Source organism: Salpingoeca rosetta (assembly GCF_000188695.1).
Source record: "Salpingoeca rosetta unplaced genomic scaffold supercont1.13, whole genome shotgun sequence".
Classification (NCBI taxonomy): domain Eukaryota; class Choanoflagellata; order Craspedida; family Salpingoecidae; genus Salpingoeca; species Salpingoeca rosetta.
The window spans coordinates 1,311,164-1,326,163 of NW_004754921.1; the positions used below are offsets into that span (position 1 = coordinate 1,311,164).

General features: G+C 55.9%; 4 protein-coding genes across 4 annotated transcripts in view; 3 read left to right on the forward strand and 1 right to left on the reverse strand.

Moving 5' to 3' along the window:
* Positions 1-706: 706 nt before the first annotated feature.
* Positions 707-3,846, forward strand: PTSG_05719 (uncharacterized protein). Its single transcript, XM_004993527.1, has 3 exons — positions 707-1,184; positions 1,404-1,574; positions 1,808-3,846. The coding sequence occupies exons 1-3, from the start codon at positions 1,166-1,168 to the stop codon at positions 3,253-3,255; spliced, it is 1,638 nt and encodes a 545-aa protein (XP_004993584.1). The 5' UTR covers positions 707-1,165; the 3' UTR covers positions 3,256-3,846.
* Positions 3,847-4,051: 205 nt separating this feature from the next.
* Positions 4,052-7,190, reverse strand: PTSG_05720 (uncharacterized protein; the record flags this gene model as incomplete). The annotated part of the gene is made up of 8 exons (XM_004993528.1): positions 4,052-4,500; positions 4,775-4,937; positions 5,244-5,381; positions 5,619-5,783; positions 6,032-6,145; positions 6,349-6,446; positions 6,833-6,991; positions 7,145-7,190. 8 exons carry the CDS (start codon positions 7,188-7,190, stop codon positions 4,337-4,339), a joined length of 1,047 nt encoding a protein of 348 aa, XP_004993585.1. The 3' UTR covers positions 4,052-4,336.
* A 452-nt stretch (positions 7,191-7,642) lies between these two features.
* Positions 7,643-10,089, forward strand: PTSG_05721 (uncharacterized protein). The gene is made up of 6 exons (XM_004993529.1): positions 7,643-7,952; positions 8,225-8,400; positions 8,627-8,758; positions 8,967-9,049; positions 9,449-9,533; positions 9,810-10,089. The coding sequence occupies exons 1-6, from the start codon at positions 7,772-7,774 to the stop codon at positions 9,942-9,944; spliced, it is 792 nt and encodes a 263-aa protein (XP_004993586.1). The 5' UTR covers positions 7,643-7,771; the 3' UTR covers positions 9,945-10,089.
* A 176-nt stretch (positions 10,090-10,265) lies between these two features.
* Positions 10,266-15,000, forward strand: part of PTSG_05722 (TK/RTKC protein kinase) — a 14,207-nt gene continuing 9,472 nt past the window's right edge. The window contains exons 1-10 of the mRNA XM_004993530.1: positions 10,266-11,130; positions 11,377-11,484; positions 11,788-12,029; positions 12,337-12,703; positions 13,112-13,174; positions 13,422-13,507; positions 13,688-13,865; positions 14,081-14,225; positions 14,505-14,636; positions 14,867-14,979. Coding sequence (XP_004993587.1) covers positions 10,590-11,130; positions 11,377-11,484; positions 11,788-12,029; positions 12,337-12,703; positions 13,112-13,174; positions 13,422-13,507; positions 13,688-13,865; positions 14,081-14,225; positions 14,505-14,636; positions 14,867-14,979 — 1,975 coding nt within the window. The 5' untranslated portion in view covers positions 10,266-10,589. The remainder of the gene's footprint in view (positions 11,131-11,376; positions 11,485-11,787; positions 12,030-12,336; positions 12,704-13,111; positions 13,175-13,421; positions 13,508-13,687; positions 13,866-14,080; positions 14,226-14,504; positions 14,637-14,866; positions 14,980-15,000) is intronic.

Consider the following 15,000-nt stretch of genomic DNA (forward strand, 5'->3'; position numbering starts at 1 on the left):
ATCTACCTTTCCGACCCCTCCCCCGTCCCGCAGTTGCTGTGCTGTCCCTCAGCTGGGCGATCGATATGCCGCACCCGCGTCCATAGCACATGGCTCTGCGCTTGGGGTGCAACCATGTCCTGACGTGTCACCCTTCCCTTCCCCTTCCCTCGCCAACCCCCTCCACTCCCTGGCTTTGGTGCGCATTTCAATTGTGTGCACGTGTGTGTGCTTGGGGCTGGTGTGCTCCTTTCTTTCCTCTTTCCTCTTTCCTCGTTCCTCTCTTCTCTTTCCTCTTTCCTCTTTCCTCTTTCCTCTTGGCGCCCACTTTTTCTCAGCTCTCCCCTCCCACCGCTTCCCTTTCGCCTTCCGTTCTTTCCCCACCCGCTGCCTCCACCATTGCTTCTCCTTCTGTTGCTTGGGGGAGTGGTTGCGGCCGTTGTATGGCGTGCTATCAACACGGGGGGGGGGCCTTGTGGCTGGTTCCATTGGGTCATTGTGGCTGCTTTTTCTTTTGTTATTGTTTCCAACCCATGCAGGTGGTTGTGGCCTGTTGACAGCCAACCAACCAACCGCACACACACACACACACACACACACACACACACACACACACACACACACACACACACACACACACAACGCAGCCAACCAATGCGTGGCCTGGGGATTTGCTTTCAAGCTGCTGTTACTCCTGCTTGCAACCCCACCACACACACACACACACACACACACACACACACACACACATTTGAGCTTTTGTTCTGTTCCTTCTTCTCCCAAGCGTTTTGTCCGACGTGTAGCTTCGGGTGCGGCCGCTGTTGGTCCGGGTTGGCTGTGGTTGGTGCTTGGTGGTGACATCATTGCCACATTTCTTGCAGCCGTGCTCTGTGTCTGCACTGGGCGCGCTTTTGTCTTTGTGTGCGTGTGTTGTCAAAGCCGTTATTGCTTGAGCGGACTTTCTTTTCTTTCTTGCTGTCGAACGTTGAGCCAGCCACTGATTCATTTTCCACACTTCCCTCTCTCTCGCGCACACAACGTGTCAAGTCTGCCAAGCACACTGTCGCTCCCGTGCCCTGCCACCATCACCTGCTGTGCCCAGATCCCATCGCACGACCCGCTGCCCCCCTTCCCTTCCCTTGTCCCTTCTCCGCCTCCTCCTTTTCTCCCTTCAGCACCACCAAGCATGTCTCGCACCAACGAAGGTTGTGTGCCTTTCTTGGTGTGCGTGCTTGCAAGCAAGCAACCTTCCTTGCAAACATCACCATCACCACCCTCATACCCATCCATCCATGTCCACAGTTCACGGTTTCTTTGCATCACCGCACAACACAGCCCACCTGTGTTGCTCGCCCTGTCCCCTCTCACTCCTCACTCGTTCGCTTCTCGCCTGCCTGTCACCTGTGCGCTGTCGCCTGCTGCAGATGTGAACGTGTCACCGAGCGTGGGCCCCGCTGAGCCATCCAGCCCCCGAGTGGAAGCCAAGCCAAGCACCCCTGCCGACGTGCATGCAAGCACGCAAGGCAACGGCCGCCGCCCGGCCAACCCGCCGCCACCAAGGCCCACCCGCAGCCGCGCCTCCCTGCCCACGCAAGGTGGTGCTGCTACGGCCACTCGGCCCTGCCTTTGCTCTCATGCACGCTGCCACAGCCTTGCTCCGTCTTCATCTGCCTGCATTCACGAGTTTCCCTCACCTCGGTTTGCATACATGCACGCATGCAACCCAACCTCACATACGCACGCATGTACATGCGCATGAACTCGCACACTCACACACTCACACATTCACACACTCACGCACATTCACACATGTACGCATGCACGGCAGCTTCGGCACAGTTCTCGTTTGAGGACGAACCTGCTGGCCAAGGCGGAGACGGGCGCCCGCGCATGCCAGCAACCCACTCCGTCCCTGCCCTGCTCGGCGCCAGCACAACAGCCACGGGGGCGGTGCAGCGGGACCTCGAGCAGCGGCGGGTGTCGTCCTCCTCTGTCGCGTCCCGCAGCGAATCTGCATCCCCAACGGCACTCGCGCAGCTCTCCGACTTGGCCAGTGACGACGACGACGACGGGGGCGACGATTTCGCCATTGCTGTGCAGGTGCAGCAAGGCTCGCAGGTGGATGCATGCATGCACGGCACGATAGCCCTTGGAGCCACCACTGCTGGTGAGCACAATGGTGCTCCTGATGCCTCTGCGGATGGCGCTGCTACGACCACGTCGCTTGCCGCCAGTGGTGTCGCTCTCTCGACCATCACCACTGCCAGTGATGCTGCCACTCAAACAAGTCGTGTCGCCAATCCCAGCCCTGCGGTCGCTGGCACTGCCTCCACCACCACCACCACTGCTGATGATGCGGCCTCAAGCCCTACCGCCGTCGATTCCCTTTCGGCCATGGACGCCATCGCCACGCCTGTCCTGTCTCCCGTCATTGACACCCCACCCACCTCCACCTCGACCATCACGCCCCGCCCCACCCCAGCCACCACCAGCACCACCAACGCTACGATGACCACCAACGCTACGATGACCACCAACACGACAGCCACCACCCCGTACCCTGTGCGGGACATTGAGATTGTCGGGGTAAGCGGCACCGTGGGAGCCGTTGATCAGCAGCCAGCGCGTGCTCTCCGCCGCAACGCCGCCTCCCTCCATCTCCAGCATATGAACACCTCGTCCGCGCTGGGCGTTGGGAGCGGGCGCTTTACACCTGGCTCGCCTCTGCCGCAAGCACACGAGCACGTGTTTGTCTTCCCGGGTGACAATGATGACCACAACAACCAGCAGCAGCAGCAGCAACAGCAGCAGCAGCGGGGCCCTGGTGGCGGGCACCACGAGCACGGCGCCGTTGACGGCAACCACCACGATGACGCCATTCGCCTGCGCAACGACAGGTTTGTTGCGGCTGTGCTGCGGGTGCTGGCCCCGCTGGTGTCGCTTGGCCGCCACGTGCCCGTACGCCGGCTGCCCGAGCTTGTTCGCCACGCGTCTCTGGCCCGCCGTAACCGCGGTGGCGCCAACCCCGCGCCCATGATGGCTGATGGTGTGGCCCTCATCCCGCCAGACAGCGACAACAACGGCAACGATGGCGATGGCGAGCAGCACATGTTTGACAACCCGCTCGCCAATGGCGGCCCTGGCAATGGTGCTGAGAACGGGGCAGTGCCGCCGCCCAACAGCCCACAGCAGCAACGCCGCCGCCGCCGCCGTGAGCGCGCGTACGTTCGCATCGGCACGCGGCTCAAGGGCGCCTGGGTCAGCCGCAAACGCTGAGGAGTGGCAGTGAGGGGACGCGCACGTGCGGATGGATGAAGGCAGCAAGAGCTGTCGCTGAGGTGTCGTGTTGGTGTTTTGTCAAGTTGAGGTCGATCGATGAAGCGATCTCGGTGGTGGTGGTGGTGGTCGATGGTGGCCGGTCCACTGTCACGGTATCTGACAACAACATGGCCGTTGTGTGCTCCCCGTCCCCCGCCCCTCTTTGTTCCGTGTGCACGTGTGCGTGTATCCATGTGCTCGCCCATTCTTCCACTTTCAAGTCTTTTTCTCCTTCAATCAAAGTTGCTGCCATTGTTATGGCGGCTGTGGGTGCTGGCCTTGCCTGATGTTATCTTCTCCATGCGTTTGTTTGTGAAACGTCATTTCACAGGCTTGTTTCCACACAATCAACTGTTTCTTCCCTTTCTTTTCACATGACATCATTTGTCCTACTTGTCTCGTGTCTTCTTTCGTCACGGCCCTCCTTTTGAGTTGCCTTTCGCCCGAGCGTATCGGTGGGTACCAGATGCGCTTTCATTGCTTGTTTCGTTCCCTTCCCCCCCCCGCCACTCCTTCTCCTCGCTCTTACCTGAACCCGCTTCACTGCTGATGATCATTTCGTGTGGTGTGTCTTGTCTTGCGATGCGGTTGTTGCTGTCTCGGTCAAGATTTCAATCAATGTTGACGGTGAATCACAATGCAAAACCCCAAACAAAACAGCGCTTGACGTTCACACACACACACACTTGCATGCACACTCACACACACACACACACTCACTCACTCACTCACTCACACGCGTGTTGACATTGTACGCGTGTTGACATTGTATTGTGGTTGCGGGATTTGTATTAACTGGTGTTGAAAGGGAGAATGGATGGGAGGTAGGGGCAGCTTAGGAAGAACGCAAGTTAATTCATGCAACGCCAGAAAGACAGGACACACGATAACGAGAACATGGGGCAAGCAGTTGATGTATTTGCAGTGGCTGTTCGCGGCGCACGAATGCACACCCTCACGCTTGAAGCAAAATGCACATGGCTGAGATGAGCATTCAGGAATCACACGACACACGACACGCGGTCGCGTGCTGGCAGCATCACTGGTCGTCCCAGTCAGAGTCGACCTGCGTGTGCACGCGCATGTACATGGTGGTGCTTGTCTGGCGGCGGGAGCGTCGAACGACGACGACAACGGAGGCGATGATGACAATCAGACCGGCCACACACCCGCCAATGATGCCGAGGAGCGTGGTGAGCGACACTGCGGGTGGTGATCATGGTGGTGGTAGTGGTTGGCCGGAGACGAGAGGATGGGATCAGAGTGAGAATATCAGGTCAGAGGAGTGTGAGCAAGCGTGAAAGTGCGAGTGTGCTGAAAGTGCCTGTGAATGCAAGGGCAAGTCAGGCAGAAGTGTCTGGGGGCCGCAAGTTTAAACGTGGCAGTGCCAACTACACCCAGCACAGCAACACAGCACAGCAGCACATGGCGCGCGTGACGCCAGAGAACACAACAGATGCGCACGCAAACAACTCACTATTGCCAATGACACCGCCATCATCACCACTGCCGTTGCCGCTACTGCCACTGCTGCTGTGTCCGCTTGAGCCGCGGGTGACAGCCGGCACCTTCTTGCCGCTGCAGTCGCGAGTGGGCGCATCGATGCCGCACACAGACCAGTACCCGCTCAGTTCGAGCAGCTGCACCGCGCAGGCAGGGGCGATGGTAACGTGCGAGGAGAAGGAGAGAACGAGGTGAGGCACGTTCACAGAGAACGCTTGTCGTTGCCCATGTACACACGCACACATACGCACGCACATACACACACACATGCGCACACATGCGGAAAACGTGTGCCTGTAGCAAGCACGCAGCGCCGCCGCCCCTCCTCTGGCCCTCTCCAGTGACGCACTCGCTCCACCAACAGGAAAACACGACACATACCACACAACATCCACCAGACTACAAACCACCACCAAAGAGACAAACCAGCACCAAGCCCGCACCATGTCTGGGTCGACCAGGTTGTCGTTGATCTGGTCGAGGGCGCGCACGACCTCGGCATAGCAGCAGCCGAGGTTGTCGTCAATGCCAGACAGCAGCGCGTGGCACGCGTCGTCGCACGTGGCCGCAGCGCCCGTCGCCTGCGGGAGGGGGGCGTGGTGATGAAGGAAGCAGTGTTGGTGGTGGTGATAGTGGTGGTGAGATGGGGGACTGCTAACGAAGCCACCGCCGCTCGCATAAACACGCACACACATACACACACACATACACACATACACACATACACACAAAGGCGAGCCACTACAACTACCCTCTCCCCCCCCCCTTGTTTTTTTTTTCCTTGTCACCGTCCCTCGCACTGCTTGCGTCCCCCTGACCGTGTTGCAGAAACTGGTCGTGCCGTCAAAGGAGACGAGCTCGTTCTCAACAAGAGCAAAGTCGAGAAGTTTAACACCGCACGAGTCACCATCATTGTCGGTGGTGCAGAACAACTCGGCAGCGCCCAGAAACTGGTCGACGTACATGTCGAGATGGGGCACCTCCTGTTGCGCGGGGAATCGGTGGCGTGACGAACGCGGGGGACATGGTGTGGGTGTTCGTGAGTGGGTGGTGGTGAGTCAGAATGTGAGTGAATGTGAGGAGTGAGAGAGGAGACTGGAAACTTGAATGTTGAAGGTACGCTTCACGACGAACTCAATCCACACCACGCACACGCGCACACGTGTTCGCCCACACGCGTCCACCCACACGCACATGTGTACAAACACACGCCACAATGACAAGAACGTACGTCCACATCTTCAAAGTTAATACAGGTTGGAATCAGGTTGAGGAGCTGGCTCCAGCAGGAGGGTGCGCCCGAATTCGTCTTCTTGCACAATGTTGTCACAGCAGACTTGGCAACCTGATGCAACAGCAGGAGTGAGGGAGGATATCAGCGACGTTAACGATGTCGGCATTGGGGATGCGAGGCACATTCAGCCGTGGGTAGCACACTCGCGCACAAAAACAAACATATACACATACATACATCCAAGCGCACACGCGCGCATACACACACGCACACGCGCAATTGCATACACACGCGTGCAAAGGCAGTCTACGCACGTCTGAGAACTTCTTCAGGGTGTCCTCGAGCTCGTCAAAGTTGTCGGAGGTACATGCGATTGGATCCGTCAGGCAGTCAGATGACACTTGGCCTTGCACTGCAACGAATTTCGAAATGAGACAAACAAATAATGAAAGCATCATCGAGGAAGAGCGAGCGCAGATATGTACAGGTGAGAGAGTGAGCATGAGTTTGTGTGTCCGTGTGTGTGTCTGTGTTCGCGTGCCCGGGGGAAAACAGGAGAGAGAACCGTTGGACACAGCGTGCCGTGTGCTGGCGTGGAAGAGTTGAAAAGAAAGCCACATCAAGTCACATCAAGTCACATCAAGTCACATCAAGTCACATCAAGTCACATCAAGTCACATCAAGTCACATCAAGTCACATCAAGTCACATCAAGTCACATCAAGTCACATCAAGTCACATCAAGTCACATCAAGTCACATCAAGTCACATCAAGTCGTGCTGAAACCCAAAAACGTACGGTCATCGATCAAGGGCTGGAGCGCCTTGATGAGGGGTGGGATGCACTGCAGGCTGAAAGAAATGCCCTCTGAGGTGGTCAGGCATGATGAGTCAAAGGGAATCCCTGCATCATCGTCGCCATCAAAGGACACGTTGTCGTCGTCGTCATCCAAAACCCCTGCAGCATACAAACGGTAACCGCGTGAGTGCTGGGGGACAGTCACAGCAAACATCGTACGGAACGTGTCACCCCACCGCACATCGTCACACCCATGTGTCAACCACCCCCCAAAAAAAAAGGAGCCATGACATGTACACGGCAGTTGCCGACCTCGGCGCACACGGCTTGATTCTGTGGCGATGGTCATGACCAACATGCTGGACCGGTCTAGTGAGCTGCTTGTATTTGCTATTCACTATGACGGCATCGAACGACGTCAAAATTGACCAAAACGGGGCTACACTATCTACAAGTTATACTACTCTCACGTCTTTTTGATGGTGAGCAGGCCGTCAGGAACTCATATGGACAGAGGTAGCGTGAGTACGACTAGTTTTCCTTGCTATGACTGAGTTCTATACGATGTGCAAATGCTGACTCCACACCAAAACGCTGTGTCTGTGTGTGTCTGTGTGCCTGTGTCTGTGTGCGTGTGTGTGTGTGTGTGTGTGTGTGTGTGTGTGTGTGCGTGTGTGTGTGTTTGTGTGTCTGTGTCTGTGTGTGTCTGTGTCTGTGTGTGTGTGTCTGTGTGTGGGTGTGTCTTCGTGTCTTTCTGTGTGCCTGTGTGTCTGTGTGTGCTTGTGTCTGTGTCTGTCCTCTTCTCTCATGCAGTGCAGCACACGTACTTCACAGTAGCTCAAGACCGCTGCCAGCCAGCAAGCAAACCAAGCCAAGCCAAGTCAAGCCAAGCAACGCCCGCAACACGTTCATACACCAAACCTTAGTCACACTGTCGACATGAGTAGTCAAGTGATGCGCATGTGCACCAGCACCCTGCGTGTACTTCCACGCGCGGGTGGCCTTGTTGCCCCTCGAGCCGCCTTTGCGCAGCCACACCTCGTTCACCAGAGGCCGGCGGGCTCGGGATTTGCACGGTTCATTTCCTTCAAGTCCTTCATGGGCAGCAATGACAAGCAAGGTGTGTGTGTGATTGTGTGTGTGTGTGTGTTATGGTGTGTGCTTGTGATTGTGTGTGACTGTGTGTGATTGTGTGTGTGTGTGTGATCACATCAAATGAGTTTGTATCTGGCGCGTCGTTGTTGCAGCTTCCTCGCTCGTGTGGACCCGATTTTGCACATCCCCGCTGTCACATTTGTTGCGAATGCACGCACACGCACACATGTCTTGCTTTTGTTTCGCTCTGCTCATGGCCATACCACTACCATCATCACTACCACGACTACACTGAAGAGGAGAGCAAGGCAGATGACAACAAGTCCGAAACAACCCAAGCACAAGAACAACAGCAGCAAGCACAAGGCCAGGAGGGCGCTTCGGCTCAGGACGCCGCGAGTGAAGCTGACCCGCACGTTACAGAACTCGAGCAGCAGCTGAAAACTGCCCAGGAAGAAGCAAAGGACCTCAAGGTGCATGCATCCGCATTCTGGTGCACTGTGTTCCTACTGCTGGCTATGTGGTCGACAAACATTTCCTGCTATCGCCGCAGAGTTGTCGCCCCACTGGTTTGCTCCTGTGCGTGATGCCATGGTCGTGCACTCACAGCTGTGTACATTTGTGTGTGTGTGTGTGCGTGTGTCTGTGTGTGTGTTTATGCTACAATGTTGCTGGTGTTTTGTTTCTTTGTTTGAACAGGAGAAGTACCTGCGTGCGCTTGCGGAGATGGAGAATGTGCGGGAGCGTGCACGCCACCAAGTCGAGGACGCCAAACACTACGGCATCCAGAAGTTTGCAAAGGACATGCTTGAGATTGCAGATGTTCTCCAGGTGATGCGTTCACACTCGTTTTGTGTACGTGTGTGGGTGTGGGTGTGTGCATGATGTGTGGGCACGTGCGCAACTGTGTGTGCGTGAGTTCCGCAGTTGGTTGCGTTTGTGCGGCCTCGAGCATAGCTGCCTGCACCGCTGCAATACAACTTCCAACATGGCAAGGCGCCAGCTCACATGTGCGCACCGTGCGTTGTTGTGGATCCAGCTTGCCCTTGACAACGTGCCCCAGGATGCCAAGGAGCACGGTGACGCTCAGGCGCTCAGAGACCTGAACGACGGCCTTCAGACGTACGTGTGTGTGTGTGTGTGTGTCTGTGTGGGTGGGTGTTTGTGTGTGTGTGTGTGTGTCTGTGTGTCTGTGTGTCTGTGTTTGTGGGTGGATGGGTGTTTGTGTGTGTGTGTGTGTGTGTGTGTGTGTTCTTCTGTGTCTCTGTCTGCCTGTATGTGTGTGTGTTAATGTATTTGTACATGTCGTGCGTGCGTGTGGTGCTCGGGTGCCTGTTTTCTTGCTGGGTGTCTTGTGGTTTTCTGCGCCTATCGCTGCGTTACATGCGTACCATACCACACCCGGCACCCCGTCTCGCACGCGCACGCGCACGCGCACGCGCACGCACTTACAGACAAACACTTGCGCTGTCACTTTCAACCCCCCCCCCCCTGCGCATACACGAACCAAACCTCTGCCAGGACGAACAAGCTGCTGCACAACATCTTCGAGCGCCACCAGTTGCACTTGCTGAACCCCGTCGGCGAGAAGTTTGATCCAAACCACGTGCGTGAATGCCCCCTTTGTGCGCATTGTCTCCCGCGCAAGCTGCATCATTTTGCGTCAAGTTGCTGTTGACAGAGCTGTGACGTCTCTTGTGTGACTGGCCCTTTTGCTGCTCCTGCCCCACGTCGCCCCGCTTGTACTATAACCGTTCTCCTTGGCTCACGCACTCACCTGTGTTCGCATACTCGTTGAAACTCGCACACCCATGCATTCATTTTTCACACACACACCAACACACACACACCAACACACACACACACACACACACACACACAGCATGATGCGCTGTTTGAGGTTCCTCCGAGCGATGATGCGACGAGCGGCACGGTGGCTGTGGTGACCAAGGCTGGCTACTCGCTCAACGGCCGCACCATCCGCCCAGCACAGGTTGGCGTGGTTGCAAAGAAGTAGGAATAACATCGCCATTGACGTGACATGTCGTGCGTGTCCACCACAGCTGTGACTGTGACGTGTGACATCTCGAAGACCTGCTTTGCCTGTATGACCCTGTGTCATGCGCCTCGCAACGCCCAAGTAAAACGAAAGAATGTGCAAACGACACACAGAAATGAAATTGCTGACAGTGTCATTTGATGCAAACTGCGCATTTTTGTGAACACAAAACCTCAACCCACAACCCCCTTGCGGGTAAATCGTTCCCGCGGTTTCGCGCTGTGAGGAGCGCCGCTGTGCTTGTCTTCCTTCCTTCTGTTTTCACAATCACACCCCATTGCTGTTATTATTGCACACAAAGCAACACACACACACACATATACACACACATACACGCACACACACACAGGCGTGAGTGTGATCTCCCACGCTACGCGTACTGTCTTACTGTGAGCAGAGGAATCTCTTCTTCCACTCAGGGACGCCTTGGCAGCCCGCTGCGTGCGTCGCGTTTTAGACTGTGATCCACGGTGCCCTCTCCCTTGTCCTTGCACGCGTTTCATTGCGGTGTTGTTGACATTTCCTGTTTCGCTCGTGGACACGCCCAGACCAAGCCAGCAAGCATCCCCCTTGGCCCGTCTTCTCTTCTCGGATGGAGGTGGCATGAGCACATGGACAATGGCGTGGCGGCGACGCGATGCGGCGCTGCTGGTCGCGGTTCTTGTGTGTGCCTGGAGCTGCCCCTCCCTCGGTGAACTGGATGGCCTGTACTACGCCTGCTACGACACAAGCGCGGCTGGTTGCGTTTACCAAGGCTGTGTGTCCTTCAACAATGGCTCCGAGTGCCGCATTGCCGGGGATTCCGCTTCCTTCAAGCTAACCAAAGAGGAGAACGACGATTTCAGGCTGTTCGTGTACGGCACCATGGATTGTTCGGGCCCGGGCATGGAGGCTGGGCCGCTCCTCACCCTCGACACATGCGTGGACTACGCGGGAACGATTGTGGCTCAGTTCTTTGGGTCACCTGGGCAGTTCACGCTGACTATGCGCAACAGCACATGCATTGACTGCGAGGCCGAGTGCAACCCGACCACGTGCGTGACTGGTCTTGCGTGTAAGGACAGAGATGGCTGTGGCGAGCTCAACGACTGGTCTGCATGCGAGAACGGCACCGCAGGATCCAAGTTCAGCAATCGAAAGTATTGTACGTCAAACGAAAGACTAGATGTGTGTGTGCGTGTGTGTGTGTGTGTGCGTGTGTGTGCGTGTGTGTGTGTGTGTGCGTGCGTGCGTGCATGAATGTACGTGAATGTGCGTGAATGTGCGTGAGTGTGTGTGTGTGCGTGTGTATGTGTGCCTTCAGTATTCGTGCGTGCTCGTATTTCATACCTGACACACTCGGTGAACACCGCACCATGCTGCACACATGCACACGCATACACCGGCTCAGGCCCTCTAGGATGGCACATGTGTGGTGATGGCTTCTGCACGGCTGACCCTGGGCTGTGTATCGAGCGCGGCGGTCACAATTACTCCAGCACCTCATGCAGCGTCACAGGTGTGCCAGTCAAACCCGAGTGTACAAATGCCCATGTCGATGATGTTTGTGCAAACGTGGAGCGTACGCACTGTCTCTGGACGTCGAACATGTACCCGTTGTTGCGCACGATTGTGTCTGTCGTATACAGTGCGCTTTGTTGTGCACGAACGTGCGTGTTCGTTGTTGTGTTCGGAGCACAGATGGGCGCCAAAAGGAGAACAGGGCAAACTGCTGCGTCATTTTGCTCGGCAACTCACCAGTGCCCTTCTCCCATGGCGCTTCGACCCGGCTTGTATGTTCGCACGCGCACACAAACAACAGCAATCGACCGCGTTGTGCTGTGTGATTTCCCCGCTCGCAGCAACTGCGAGTTTGACGCCGACACAACGCGATGCCGCACGCTGTCAATGCCATCCTGCTTCAACCTGAGCCCATACCAGCTGCGCATCGCACCCAACGTGACTGCCCTTGCAGACGTGAACAGCGCCACTGAGTTCTCTGTCGGTTACTTCTCCGCACAGGCTGGCTGTGGCATCACTCTCTACAGGGACTCCGACTACTTGGTGAGACGGCGAATGGGTGGAATACGTGGTGAGGATGGGGGGGGGGACGTGTGTGCGTGTGCGATTGTGTGTGCGTGTGCGATTGTGTGTGTGTGTGCATTTGTGAGAATGCATGTGCGACTGTGAAGGGGGTGCACTCGTCGATATGAACTGTCTTTCTTTGTGATTTTCGTGGACATCCTACTGTTCCTAATGGAAGGCGGTGCAACATGTCAGCCTACGTGTCGTACTTGTTCATTCCCTGACACAACTGCACCACATCTCACGCTGGCATCGCCGCAATGCTTGTTTCCCACGGCACCAACAGAACCTCCCTGTCAGCGAGGGCGAGTGTCACCAGCCGCCAGACATACCCCATCTTGACACCGAGTTTACCCGCGATGTTGCCATATTTAGAACGGATGCGGACTGCGTGAAGGCATGTGCTGAGGGCGGTAGCAAGTGCGACCACAGCTCTTGCCTTGACTTTCAGTCAGACACGTATCCCGTCAGTGCAACGACAGACGACTGCAAAGACCTGCGTACGCAAGTCCTGTGCGACGGGAAGGATGGCTGTGTTTGGATTGGGGCCGACTGGCTCGGGTGTGTTGACTCCGTGAACGCAGTCATGGGCCTGTCCTATGAGGTCACGTGTCTCTTCAGCAAGCTTGATCGGGAGGCGTGCGACATATTCGGTGCGTGAGTGCAATCGGCAAATCGGCTTACTTATGAGATGCATGTGTGCTTGTATTGACAAGGTGTGCTGGCTGGCTGTCTTGAATGCACGCTTGCGTCATGTTTCTGAAGGAGGAGGAGGGTGGTGGAGGTGTGTGTGTGTGTGTGCATGCGTGCGTGCGTATGTGTGTGTGTGCATGCGTGCGTGCGTGCGTATGTGTGTGTGGGTGTGTGGGTGGGTGTGGGTGGGTGTGGGTGGGTGTGTGGGTGGGTGTGGGTGGGTGTGTGCAAATTCGGCACCGCCACCTCACCTCCCCTACATCCACGGATCTTTCTTGCAGTGCTTGCCTCTTTCTTTTTCTCTCACGTTCACCACCTCATTCATGCCCGCGTTTGCAACCTCCCTGCTGTTTTGCTCGTCCGTCCAGTGCAATGCGAGTACGACGAGGAGAACAGCCGCTGCTTTGCACCAAACATCATTGAGGATGCAGGTGTGTCATTGTATTCTCGTGTCGTGCAAGTTACATATCTCTCACAGCGACACAACGTGTACCCCGAGCACGTGCGCCAATTCAAACAGTGGCAGGCATCAACTTTATGCTGTGATGTTCTATGTCTGTTCGCCCGCGTGTCTTCACCTGCTTAACATCGTCTCTGGGTCCTCCATCACACTGAACACACACACACACAATGACACGCACAAACACACACAATGACACGCACAAACACACACAACAGCAACTCGCACTTCACGGGACGTGCTCTGGCTGCAGTTCTCGGATGAGACAAAAGCCGATAGCGCCATCGACTCTTTCAACCTGATTGTGAGAGCTCGAGCGAACACGACGAGTGTGACATGCAGAGGCACACATATTGGATGTTGCAAGGGCTGAGAGGGAGAAGAAGTTTCTTGGTCGGATCAAAGCGATGACTGTGCCTTCTTCACGTGTTCCACGTCACGATCACTTCCAACCATCTTCTCCTTGCCTGCATCCTAAATGCAGGACTTGGGTCAAGATGGGCGGGTTGTCACCACCAATCGCATGACAGAGTACAACTTTGACAGCAACGGCGTGGTTGGGCAAGCTTTGGGGTTCGATGGCTGGAATTGGATCGACATCTTGCCACCCCTTACAAACAGCACTGAGGTCATGCCACCCCTCACAAACAGTGCAGAACTCTGTACGTAGCGCAGCGAAACCATGTGTTTGCCCCTGTGTTTGCGTGTGTACTTATGTGCATGTGCATGTGCATGTGCATGTGAATTTGTGTGTGTGCATTTCTGCGCTTGCTGTTGCACGACTGCACTTGTGTGTATGTATGGTTTGCGGGCGCGAGTGTGTCCCCCTGGGTGCTCACAGGTGTCTCATTGTCACCTGTTTGCAACACAACTGCAGTCACGCAGGTCCAATTCTTTGCCAAACCCGCCATTGAGATGAATGCACCTGAGAGTGGCACCACAACTGATTTGGCCAACGAGCCCATTCTCCTCCATCCGTCACAGAGCGACCTCCAACAGAATCCAGAGGGAACGTTTGTCCTGTGAGTCACACGCGAAGGCGCAGAATAGAACCTGCACACTGCTAGACAGCTGAAGGCCACACGATACAGGCCTCATTGCACCTGCACTGCATGAGAATTTTGCTGCCAACTCACCGCTGTCTCCGCTTGTCTTCCTGTGTGTGTGTGTGTGTGAGTGTGCTGTGTGTGTGTGTGTGTGTGTGTGCGTGTCTGGTGCTTGCGCGTTTATCGCTCTCTTACTCACTCACACACTCACTCACACACACACTCACACTCACACACAAACACTCGCACAACCAGCGTGGCAGTGGGGCTGAATGGCGTTGCCGTGTACGACTGGACACCTGCTCAGCACACGTTCATCCGAATTTTGCACGTGAACACGGCAATCCAGGGGTGGACGTCAATCACCGTCCAGATCCTGCGCCAGAGGTGAGCTTACGACCATGTTCCTGTTTCGTCTGCCTCGACACAGCAGCTGCACGTGGCTAACTGTGTGTGCGTGAATGGAGGCGCGAGCGTGGAGTTGCGATCGTACACGAGTTGTGCATGTGTGTGTTGATGTGAAGATGTTCGTCGAGGGCAAGGTTAGATTTCGTGAGCGCACCACCGAGCTTTGAGAGCGCAAGCGCTCATGACACTTCACGTGTCATCATTTTCAGGTCTGGTCAGATTGTTGTGGATGCAGATAGGAACAAGATGCACAGGGTCTCCAATCTGCTTCCCTCACGATCACGGCTCTTTCCGTTTTCACACATCGGCGGCTCTCCAACGGGTAAGACGAGAGTGCGTGAAT

Bases quoted from the DNA above. Each gene is read 5' to 3' on its own strand.
- PTSG_05719 (XM_004993527.1), top strand. The intron at 1,575-1,807 runs GTGGTGCTGCTA...CATGCACGGCAG, and splicing joins CGCCTCCCTGCCCACGCAAG to CTTCGGCACAGTTCTCGTTT.
- PTSG_05721 (XM_004993529.1), top strand. From the start codon at position 7,772: ATGAGTAGTCAAGTGATGCGCATGTGCACCAGCACCCTGCGTGTACTT. The intron at 8,401-8,626 runs GTGCATGCATCC...TTGTTTGAACAG, and splicing joins AAGAAGCAAAGGACCTCAAG to GAGAAGTACCTGCGTGCGCT. The intron at 9,050-9,448 runs GTACGTGTGTGT...AACCTCTGCCAG, and splicing joins CTGAACGACGGCCTTCAGAC to GACGAACAAGCTGCTGCACA.